At 41.8% G+C, this 12,234-nt stretch overlaps 1 protein-coding gene across 5 annotated transcripts in view; it reads right to left on the reverse strand.

Annotated features, from left to right (window-relative positions):
• EWSR1 (EWS RNA binding protein 1) overlaps positions 1 to 12,234 on the reverse strand; it is a 39,034-nt gene that overhangs the window by 25,430 nt on the left and 1,370 nt on the right. For 3 of the 5 annotated variants that reach the window (XM_053588821.1, XM_053588818.1, XM_053588822.1), the window contains exons 2-4: positions 7,789 to 7,825; positions 7,602 to 7,653; positions 4,851 to 4,974 (exon numbers count right to left, since the gene is read on the reverse strand). In XM_053588821.1, the coding sequence (XP_053444796.1) occupies positions 4,851 to 4,974; positions 7,602 to 7,653; positions 7,789 to 7,825 (213 nt within the window). Of the gene's footprint in view, positions 1 to 4,416; positions 4,435 to 4,850; positions 4,975 to 7,601; positions 7,654 to 7,788; positions 7,826 to 12,234 lie in introns of all 5 variants that reach the window. The other 2 variants (XM_053588817.1, XM_053588816.1) reach the window with 1 other exon arrangement.

The following is a 12,234-nucleotide window of genomic DNA, read 5'->3' on the forward strand; positions in this document are numbered from 1 at the left end:
AGTCTTGAACCCATGAACTCAGGTCATCTACCAGCCTCAGCCTCCCGGAGTGCTAGAATTACAAGAGTGATGTGTTTAATTTTCAGTGGAAGGTGTTAATACTTCATGAAACACTCTAAGAAATGCTAATTTTCTTTCAGGTAACAACTACAAAAAAGTCTTGTTATCAGCAGTAGAGTCTGAAATAGCACATAATAAAAGATATACTACTACAACACAGGTTATCCTATTTTTTGCAGTGAATTATCTTAAACTAAACTTTAATGCTCCCCCAAACAAACCTTTAAAGGGTAATGTTCTCCACATAATTAACTGTGTGATTCTAGCCTGCTTCTCAAGGTATCCAGCTTCATTCCTCTTACCTACCACAAGCAAAATGGCCTTTTCTTCCTGCTCAGCAATATTGGAGGGGTACACCTTAAAGTCTCCCACCCCCTGCATCCCCTTCAGTATGTCCCTAACCAAGTGTTACAAAGACCTGCTCTCATAGGTGTGCTGCAGACCAAAATGGAGCCTCTCCTTGCCATACCAGGCAGGCTACATGCCTTTTCCTTTGGGATTTGGGCTTAAGCATGACCAAGTCTGCAGCTCTTTACTTGAGTTCCTTTCTTATTAGAGGTGTTGTAACTGTTCCTGGTACTGGGTTCTTCTTCCTCATGGCCAACAGGTATAGCTAAGCCATCCAATAAAGTCTGGTCTAGGGTGGCGCCTGTGGCTCAAAGGGGTAGGGTGCTGGCCCCATATACTGGAGGTGGCCGGTTCAAACCCAGACCTGGCCAAAAAAAAAAAAAAGGTTTGGTCTAGACGTCAGTATTTATATCCAAAGAAAAATCCAAATCTCAGTAAAGTGCAAGAGTTTTTTTTAGGTCAGGCACAATGGTTCTTGTCTGTAACCCTAGCACTTTTTGAGGCTGAGGCAGAAGGATCACTTGAGGTCAGTTTTACCAGCTTGAGCAACACAGTAAGAGTCTGCCTCTACAAAAAATTAAAAATATTAGCTAGCGCATGCCTGTAGTCTTAGGTGCTTGGGAGGCTGAGGGAGGAGGATTGCTTGAGCCCAGGATTTTGAGGTTGCAGTGAAATACCACTGCAATCCAGCCCCAGGCAAAAACATGAGCCACTGTCTCAAAAGGGGAAAAAAAACCTGTTTCAGTATTTGAAACAAATCAAGACTGCTCATTTTAGTTAAGATTTAGGGCTTTAAACAAACAAGAAAATTTAGTTAAACCTTTAAACTTTAGTTAGAACAAAGTATCCTCACTAAACATACAACCTGTTAGCCAAAGATAAACACCAGCTTCCTTTTATACAATATAAAGTATCACCTTCTGTATGTGGCATAAGAATATGCTACTTTCTTCTCCATCCCAACATTTAAAGAAAAATCTAAAATTAACTACACACAGCAATAATGATTTCCTTGTCAAAACTACTGGGTTGAAAATATATATGAAAGTGTATTTCACAAAACAGGGAGCCCCAAGCTATGGAAGTGTTTTTGAATTGGCATGTTGTTCACTTGAACTGCTGCTTATTTAAGTGTTTTTGCAGTCCTAAGGTCAACTATATAAAGCACCCATTTATTTAAGTTCCATCTATCTTATTAATAATCACAGATTTTCCATCTTAACCAGTACATGCTATCTGTAAGATTTACAAGAATAGCAATTAAAATGTAGCAAAAAACCCCTGAAACTGATCAAGGCAATGACTCCTGCCCAGGGGAACTATGCAACAATTAAGGCCTGTCATGCTAAAGATTACAGTAACATACACTGAGTTAATAAATAATCTTTAAATTAATCTGTAGCACCCACCCAAGCAAAATAAGAAAATTAAAAAATAAACAGAGCAAAATGATTTAATGATAACAAAAAAGACCAACAGTAAAAAAAGAAAACACACCTACTATGTGCAGACAACTTGAAGGAAAAAAGTGAAGAAAATTAAACTGGCTAAAATTCTATTTAACTTGAAGAGCAAAAATTAAAGTTTAAAAATTCTACTCAAATTAAGATTTATATAGCATCTTTCTTCTGAAGGTTAAAAATTTAAAATCCTAGAAGAGAACAGTGTATTTTTTTATTTTTTTATTTTTGTAGAGACAGAATCTCACTTTATGGCACTTGGTAGAGTGCCGTGGCCTCACACAGCTCACAGCAATCTCCAACTCCTGGGCTTAGGCGATTCTCCTGCCTCAGCCTCCCGAGTAGCTGGGAATACAGGCGCCCGCCACACGCCCGGCTATTTTTTGGTTGCAGTTTGGCTGAGGCCGGGTTTGAACCCGCCACCCTCAGTCTATGGGGCCGGCGCCTTACCGACTGAGCCACAGGCGCCGCCAGAGAACAGTGTATTTTTATCTATATCTATTCCCTACAATAATTATCCAATAACTTTTATGTGTAAAGGTAGCATGGACTGAGGAAAAAACCAGTACTCACTACCTGTTAGGCTCCTACTTAGTTCTGTTCAGTCACTTCACTCATCAGGTTTAATATTGGTTCTTATACCCCAAAAGTTGTCGGGAGAATTAATGGATATGTAAAGGGTACCCCAGAAATATTCTTTATTACTAGTAAGTACAAACTCTGGCTCATCAAAGCTACTGGCCTCTGTATTAGAGTGTCTTACACTTTTTTGGGCCCAGTAGTGATAGGACTTAACCAATGACAATACAAATACATGGCTTTAGAGAACTATTTTGCCTATAAATCACTTTATCTCATTTCTGCAAAACAATCCCAAAGGCTAGCTCTAAATCATATTATTTATTTTCAAATCATACTGTTTATAAAAATGTATTAGCTTTAGGCAGCACTCGTAGCTCAGTGGGTAGGGCGCCGGCCACATATACCAAGGCTGGCAGGTTCGAACCCGACCCAGGCCAGCTAAAACAACATTGACAACTGCAAAAAACGGAACAAACAAAACCACCCCACCAGGTGTGGCAGGCCTGTTGGGAGGCTAAGGAAAGAGACTCGCTTAAGCCCAAGAGTTTGAGGTTGCTGTGAGCTGTGACGCGATGGCACTCTACTGAGGGCGACAGCTTAAGGCTCAGTCTCAAAAAAAAAGGCTCGGCGCTCGTAGCACAGTGGTTACAGTGCCAGCCACATACACCAACGGCGGAGCATTCGAACCCAGCCTGGGCCAGCTTAAAAACAAACAAACAAATAGCTTAAAAAAACAAACAAAAAAAGGTAATACATCTGTAAAATGTAAAATTCATCTCATAATTTCAAACTTCTGTGTTAAAAATCCAAACACACAATTTAGTTCCAGTTCTTCCCACAGTTGCAATTAACATCACTAGAATGTTTTGATAAACATTTCCCCTCCTGGTCAAGATACCTATTATATAGGTTAGCAAGTACTTCCCACCAACCTCAGGACATTGGTACTCAATGAGATAAAGAGATATTTTCCCCCATACTATACTATATACAATTTGGAAAACTGAATTGTTTGAAAATAAGAGTTTTCAGATTTTCTTGTATTAAAACATGTCTTTGGAGTAATAGTAATAAAATAAAAAGGGGAAGTAAGGTAAAGCTCCTGAAACATACATAGCACGAAACAGAGAAAAGTTATCACAGATTTTGTATATACTCCACTCAACCTTTGCATCAGGATACAATTTATTCTAACAATTAGAAAGTTTTTTAGCTTCCTAGAATATTGTTCTTTTACACATATATGTATTTGAGACATACTATGGGTGAATTAAAGTAATTCATAACACTTAAAATATGTCTGGACTGGAAGCCAACCAACAGACAAACATGATACATGCAGGGTGGCAGTTGGCAGTTTGTTCCTCTAAATAAAACTAATCATGCAATCTATCTTTTAGGGAATAGGGGAGAATCAGCTAAGGAGAAATCATCTAAAATACCTTTAGGAAGGTAAGTAACCATTCTTTTTTTTTTTTTGTAGAGACAGAGTCTCACTTTATGGCCCTTGGTAGAGTGCCGTGGCCTCACACAGCTCACAGCAACCTCCAACTCCTGGGCTTAAGCGATTCTCTTGCCTCAGCCTCCCGAGTAGCTGGGACTACAGGTGCCCGCCACAACGCCTGGCTATTTTTTGGTTGCAGTTTGGCTGAGGCCGGGTTTGAACCCGCCACCCTCGGTATATGGGGCCGGCGCCCTACCGACTGAGCCACAGGCGCCGCCCAAGTAAGTAACCATTCTTAAGGCTCAACACAAATAGTGTTAAATAACAAAACCTTTCCCAAAATCATACAGAATCAGACATGGATCTGTGAATGGCACCTGAAGCAGTTTTTCATTAGCACCTTTTTGTGTGATGTTAGAAAGTTTGGGGGTTAAACAAATGAAAACACCTAAAGGGTTAACATTACAGGGTTAGACAAGATGGAAAGCATTTCCCATGCAAGAATGAGCAGGATAGTCAAACCTGTACTGGTCCCTTCTACTGTGGAAAGCACAAAACAAAAAGTAGAGGGTACACTATCAGATGAAGCAAACAGATGTGAAAACCAGTTTGATTTTTAAGCAGCTCAGTTTAAGAAGGCTCATTCTTACTAAGTATTAGATTAGCGCAATCTTTTAAATAGTCTCCATTTTGTCATGAGGTTATTCAATACATTGCATAAAACAGTAAAAAGGAAAGTTCTTTTTCCCTCTTGGAATTCATCCCACCCACATTCTATTAGAGATCTCTCAAGAATAAAAAGAAAGGGAAAAATGAAAAAATACTTCCTCCTATGGAATTAAAGATCCCCAGATGCCAAGGAATGGCCAGAATATACCTCCAAAAGCATGAGTAACAAGCCTCTTTAGCAAATGCCCTAGCCAACATGAGCCAAAAATATCTAAGGCAGGCCTTACCAGTGGGAGGCTGTCCATAAGAAGTCGCATAGGCAGTCTGCCCATAAGTTGCAGTGGTCTGAGCTTGGGTATAGCTGACATCAGTGGGCTGTCCATAGGTTCCATAGCTTTGCTGCCCATATGCCTGCTCCAAAGAAAATGAATTCAAGAACCTCATATATGAATCTTGTATTTTAGCAATTAAATGAACTGACTTACATCTTAGCTTCTAAACTGGAGAACCAAAGTAAAAAATATTGCTTCCTAGTAAGACTAAAAAAAACAAAAAAAGGTAAGTTATCATGAATACTTATTATCCCTAATTCTTTCATATTTTGGTACGGTTAACTACCAAAAGTTCCTTAGTGAGATAATTTGTCAAAACCTTGGCATACTAGAGATAACAAGATGCTCGCAAAGGAAGAGGCACAGGTGTGCGATTGACAGTACTGAGTGAAATACAGTTTTAGTAACTGGAAACAAATGTTAGGAAGACAAGATGAAGACAAGATGAACAAAAAAGAAATGAAGATGAGGCTAAAATAAACCAACACACTCAATGTTGTCTTCTTTTTTTTTTTTTAGACCCAGTCTTACTTTGTCGCCCTGGGTAAAGGCTGTTCTTTCAGATGTAAACATGATCATATTCTAGGTTTGAATGACCAATTATGTAACATCTGCCAGATACATTGAATTCTGCCTTTCCTAGAATATGCTTCCATGACAGTTATTAGCATCCATTTCATAGCATGGATATTTTCAGAATTCAAGGTGCTCTTGTGAACACTAAGAGGCTAATTTCTGGAATGTGCTGACCCAGGCTTTTAACACAAGACTAGTGTAATGCAAAGAGTTCAGGAGCTCTGACCCCTCCACATACTGTGCAATCACTGGCAAGTTACAAAACACCTAAGCACTGTATTTTCTCATCTGCATAATGATCTTATCATCTTCCTTTGGAGAAATGCTGTGGCAATTAACTTAAATAAATTTAAACATAATAAAACATGTAAAAGGATTAAGCATAAAACAAGGCACCTAACTTGAGAAATGATGGATTCTAGAAAGTTACAGAGCTAATTACCAGATGGATACAAAGGTTAGGAAAGCAAAATGAAGAAAGAGAAAAAAATGAAGATGGGGCTAAGTCTGTCAAACAATATTGAAAACCAGATTTTAAGCATGACACAAAGATTTCAGACCACTGCACAACGGAGTTCTTTAAAATCCCACTGTGGAAAACTAAAATATCTGGGTTTTTTAATGATTACAAGTACATCACTATAGGGTGCCGGCCCCATATACCGAGGATAGTGGGTTCAAACCCAGCCCCGGCCAAACTACAATGAAAAAATAGCCGGGCATTCTGGTGGGTGCCTGTAGTCCCAGCTACTTGGGAGGCTGAGGCAAGAGAATAGCCTAAGCCCAGGAGCTGGAGGTTACTGTGAGCTGTGACGCTGCAGCACTCTACCGAGGGCAACAAAATGAGACTCTGTCTCTAAAAAGAAAAAAAAAAAAGTACATCACTATTTTTACTTTTCTTTTTTTTTTTTTTTTGTAGCAACAGAGTTTCACTTTATTGCCCTTGGTAAAGTGCTGCGGCATCACAAAGCTCACAGCAACCTCCAACTCCTGGGCTTAGGTGATTCTCTTGCCTCAGCCTTCCAAGTAGCTGGGACTACAGGCACCCACCACAACGCCTGGCTATTTTTTTGTTGCAATTTTGCTAGGGTCGGGTTCGAACCTGCCACTCTGGGTATGAGGCCGGGCCCCTACCCACTGAGCTACAGGTGCTGCCCCACTATTTCACTTTTCTTCTTCTTTTTTTTTTTTTTTTGAGACAGAGTCTCAAGCTGCTGCCCTGGGTAGAATGCTCTGGCATCACAGCTCACAGCAACCTCAAACCCTTGGGCTTAAGTGATTCTCTTGCCTCAGTCTCCCAAGTAGCTGGGACTACAGGCACTTGCCACAGTGCCCGGCTATTTTTTGTTGTTGTAGTTATTATTGTTTTTTTTTTTTTTTTTGTAGAGACAGAGTTTCACTTTATGGCCCTGGGTGGAGTGCCATGGCATAACACAGCTCACAGCAACCTCCAACTCCTGGGCTTAAGCGATTCTCTTGCCTCAGCCTCCCGAGTAGCGGGGACTACAGGCGCCCGCCACAACACCCAGCTATTTTTTGGTTGCAGTTTGGCCGGGGCCGGGTTTGAACCTACCACCCTCGGTATGTGGGGCCGGCGCCCTACCAACTGAGCCACAGGTGCCGCCCAATTGTTATTATTGTTTTTAACAAGCTCGGGCTAGGCTCAAATCCACTAGCCCCAGTGTATGTGGCTGGCGCCCTAACCACTGAGCTACAGGCATTGAGCCTCTACTACTACTACTTCTTTTCTTTTTTGGACAGTGTTGCTTTCTGCCCTGGATAGAGTGCCTGCCATGGTATCCTAGCTCACAGCAACTTCAAATCCTTGGGCTCAAGCAATCCTCTAGTTTCAGCCTCCCAAGTAGCTATGACTACAGGAACCTGCCACAATGCCTGGCTAATTTTTCTATTTTTCATAGAGACAGGGTCTTGCTCTTGTTCTTGTTCAGGCTGATCTTGAACTCCTGAGCTCAAGGGATCCTCTTGCTTCTACCTGCTAGGATTATAGGCATAAGCCGTGCCAGGACACTACTTCACTTTTCTATTATAGTTTTTATATTATTTTAATGGTTGAGAGAAGCATTTTAGTTTAGAGATGCAGCTACATACAATTATTTTATAAAAGATTACCTGGGTGGTCTGTGCATATCCTTGAGTGGGCTGGGCGGTATAAGCACTGTAGCTGCAAAAGAATTAAATGCAAGAACTGAACACTGAACATTCAAATACCATTACTACATTCTCTACAACTATAGGAGGCTCCATACTCTAAAAACATTGATCACAGACATAATACTGTTGTAAAAAACTGACTTACCCCTGCTGGGCTGCAGCTTGGCTGTAGGTACTGTAATCTAGAACAAAACAAAGAGAGAAAATAGCGTGAAGTTAGCAGAAACAAGAAGGAAAAAAGCAGGGAAGGATTTCAGGTGACAGGAAGAATTCTGTAAAATATTCAGAGGCGGCTCGGTGCCAATAGCTCAGCAGCTAGGACACTGGCTACAAATACCACAGCTGGCAGGTTCGAACCTGGTCTGGGCTGGCCAAACAACAATGACAACTACAACAAAAAAATAGCCGGGTGTTGTGGTGGGCAGCTGTAGTCCCAGCTACTCGGGAGGCTGAGGCAAGAGAATCGCTTAACCCTAAGTTTGAGGTTGCTGTGAGCTGTGACGCCATAGCACTCTACCAAGACCTACATAGTGAGACTGCCTTAAAGAAAAAAAAAAATTTTTTTTTCAGAGGAGTCTTAAAAGCCAACGCAGGTCCAAACGAGTCCCTCAGGTCTTTCAACACCAAACCAAAAAAGTAAGTTAAGCCAGTTAACTTCACGAAGTTTGAATATGATGCTGGCCAATGAGGTCAGATGGAACTCCGGCCATGTGGCATGGATACTTGCACATTCCCACAACCACAAACCCCCCTCAACCGCAGGGTGTCATTTCAAATACATCATCTCAGGGTTAAAAGAGGGCTCGTTAAGGGGATCAGAAGTTTTTTTCTGTTTGAAACAGAGTCTCGCTATGCTATGAGTGCCATGGCACCACAGTTCACAGCAACCTCAAACTCTCAGGCTTAAGCAATTCTCTTGCCTCAATTTCCCAAGTAGCTGGGACTACCGGTGCCCGCCACATGCTCAGCTATTTTTTGTTGTAGTTGTCATTGTTGTTTAGCAGGCCTGGGCCAGGTTCGAACCCGCCAGCCTTGGTGTATGTGGCCAGTGCGTAACCACTGAGCTACGGGCACCTAGCCCAGAAGTTTTTCCTTCACATAATAGGCATGCAACAATATTATGTTGCCTCGGTGGTGCCTGTGGCTCAGTGGGTAGGGCACCGGTCCCATATACCGAGGATGGTGGGTTTAAACCCAGCCTGGGCCAAACTGCAACAACAACAACAAAAAAATAGCCAGGCATTGAGGTGGGCTGTAGTCCCAGCTACTCTGGAGGCTGAGGCAAGAGAATTGCCTAAGCCCAGGAATTGGAAGTTTATGTGAGCTGTGGCACCACAGCACTCTACCGAGGGTGATAAGGTAAGACTCTGTCCCTAAAAACAAAACAAAACAAAACAAAAATAAAACGTTTAACCTCAAACCAGTTATTTTAGTAGCTACCTCTCTTCAAAAATTAGTTATATTATCACTCCCTTCACTTTAGCAAGTTAGGCCCACCCTAATTTCCCCAGTACAGTGATAGTGAAATGGAATGGCAGAAATAGCCACAACAATCCAGGGTCTTAATGGGTTTGTTTTGTTTTTTTTTTTTTTTGGCCAGGGCTGGGTTTGAACCCACCACCTCTGGTATATGGGGCTGGCACCCTACTCCTTGAGCCACAGGCGCTGCCCATTCTTAATGGGTTTGTTGACTATCAGAGTTACATCTGCACAGTAATTCAAAAGCTAGATGAATTATAAATCCTAGCAAGGCAGAGTTAAGACAGAATCCTGAAGTGGGAGAGAAAGGACTTATTCTTTCTGGGAATAATCAGTTTCAGGTAACATCACGATTTCTCAAAACTCAAAAGTGACAGCCAGGCTCGATGGCTCATACTTGTAATCCTAGCACTCTGGGAGGCTGAAGTGGGTCGACTGCTTGAGCTCAGGAGTTCGAGACCAACCTGAGCAAGAGTGAGACCTCCCCTCCAAAAACAGCCAGGCGTTGTGGTGGGCGTCTATGGTCCTAGCTACTTGGGAGGCTGAGGCAAGAGGATCACTTAAGCCCAAGAGTTTGAGGTTGCTGTGAGCTATGACACCACAGTACGCTACCGAGGGCAACAAATTGAGACTCTGTCTCAAACAAAAATAAATAAATCAATCAAAAAATTCAAAGTGGGGCGGCGCCTGTGGCTCAGCGGGTAGGGCGCCGGTCCCATATGCCAGAGGTGGCGGGTTCAAACCCAGCCCCGGCCAAATTAAAAAAAAAAAAAAAAAAATTCAAAGTGATTTCCAACTTTTAAGAAAGTACCATAAGGGCGGCGCCTGTGGCTGAGTGAGTAGGGCACTGGCCCCATATGCAGAGGGTGGCGGGTTCAAACAGCCCCGGCCAAACTGCAACAAAAAAATAGCCAGGCGTTGTGGCGGGCGCCTGTAGTCCCAGCTGCTCGGGAGGCTGAGGCAAGAGAATCGCGTAAGCCCAAGAGTTAGAGGTTGCTGTGAGCCGTGTGATGCCACGGCACTCTACCCGAGGGCGGTACAGTGAGACTCTGTCTCTACAAAAAAAAAAAAAGAAAGTACCATAAATTTTCTTCCCTTCTCCAAATAAACCTTTCTATAATTTTCCTTTACATATTAAATTCATGAAACTCTGGTCCACTGAGATGCCCACAAGTAGTGCATACAAACAAAAAATAGTTAAGTTTTCAGAGCACTACCCAAGTAAATTTAGGGTTTTTTTAATATGGTTAATTATTTCTAAAAATTCTGCTCAATTCTTTCCTTCTCCAAAAGAATACATATCTTGTTTATGTTTGAAGACAGTATTGGCATTAGGACGGAACAAAAGGGTCCTTTCTTTCCAACCAGAAAATTCTTCATCCAAAAGCCAACAGCCTTCGTGGAGGAGTTCTACCCCACTCCATGCAATCCAAAGCTAGCCTCACAATCCTCTGGCCTTAAGAGAACTTTGCTGAATTCACCTCTTTAAGTTGGCTTTTCTAACTCTCTACACTCCACTGGGCTGCTTTCCTTCCTTTGTACCTACCCTCTTAATTCAGAACTCTGAATCTTCAATATTATCAAATCAACTGCCCAAACGATGACCTCATCTGTTCAAGACAATCTTAAAGCATTTAACACTACACGTCATACTTTTTATGTGACATACAAAAAATTAAATGCAAATCATTTTTTCCACGTGACATCAGCAAAATAAACACAATGAAGCATCTGAAATCAAGTATTTCTATGTACATATTGCTTTGAATGAGAAATGATCCTGAATCACTGACATGTAAGTTAAATGTCTGCGAGAAGGCTTTTACACAAGAGCAGTTATTTAAAACGTAAAACTGGCAAAGCTGATATGGAACTAATGACCTATCAGTGTGAAACCAGAGGATTTGGCCCTACGCTGGTGGGTTAAGGGAGGCAGCAAACTTGTTTCATGAGAATTTATCTTTTTAGTGCAGACATTATATGGCCTCAAATATGCTAGGTTTTTTACACACAAAGTAGTCAGATATTTTAAGAATCAATGTGTTTTTTTTTTTTTTTTTTTTTTTTTTTGTAGAGACAGAGTCTCACGGTACCGCCCTTGGGTAGAGTGCCGTGGCGTCACACGGCTCACAGCAACCTCTAACCCTTGGGCTTACGCGATTCTCCTGCCTCAGCCTCCCGAGCAGCTGGGACTACAGGTGCCCGCCACAACACCCGGCTATTTTTCCGTTGCAGTTTGGCCAGGGCTAGGGCTTGAACCCACCACCCTCGGCATATGGGGCCGGCGCCCTACTCACTGAGCCACAGGCGCCGCCCATCAATGTGTTTTTTAATCCCCAACGTGCCAAGTGAAAATTTTACTAGATATCCAGTACAGGTTAAGTAAAAAAGAGCTGTGATGGAGGGGGTGGATGGGAGAGCTCTAGAGTGTTGACAATATTCTACTTCTTGGTTGGAACAGTGGTTATTTGGGAGTTTGTATTTTAATTCTTTGTTAAACTAGATATATGCTTTCCATATTTTTCTATATGAGATATACTACATGGGGGTAAACATCTACTATTACTCAAAGTAGCAGCTTTGATACTTTATCCAAGCTGTAGGAATGTAAACCTTCTGACTACATGGAGCAACTTCATTGAGGAGCAAAATGCTTTGCTGTAGGGCAGGACTCAAAAAAAGCTTTCTAAAGGTCTCTAGCCTAACTCCCACATTTTGCAGGAAAGAAAGCTAAAGTCCAGATATCACTCCTCAAAGATCCCCCAGCCAGCCCTAATAAATGTTATGTCTATATTCTGTAATTGTAACACTATACATGGTGTTTACCCGTAAACAAAGGTTTGACAGTTGACTGAAAAAAGGCATGTCCAACCACACAAAAGCTTTAACGTGCACGTTTTGCCTTCTTTAGCAGGGGAGGAGAGGCTAGAAAGAGGCACCTGGAAAACCACTTCCCACCAAGATACTTTACACTGGTTATTTCTAGGTACTCTGGCACGAACAGCCAACACTTATCTGTTTACTGACCACATAGCGGAGGTTAAGTTCTTAAATCTTGATTCTGGACTCTTTCCACATTAAAAGTCACAAGAACCCACCCACATCTTTTGCT

Source organism: Nycticebus coucang, chromosome 4 (assembly GCF_027406575.1).
Source record: "Nycticebus coucang isolate mNycCou1 chromosome 4, mNycCou1.pri, whole genome shotgun sequence".
In the NCBI taxonomy this organism is placed as follows: Eukaryota; Metazoa; Chordata; class Mammalia; order Primates; family Lorisidae; genus Nycticebus; species Nycticebus coucang.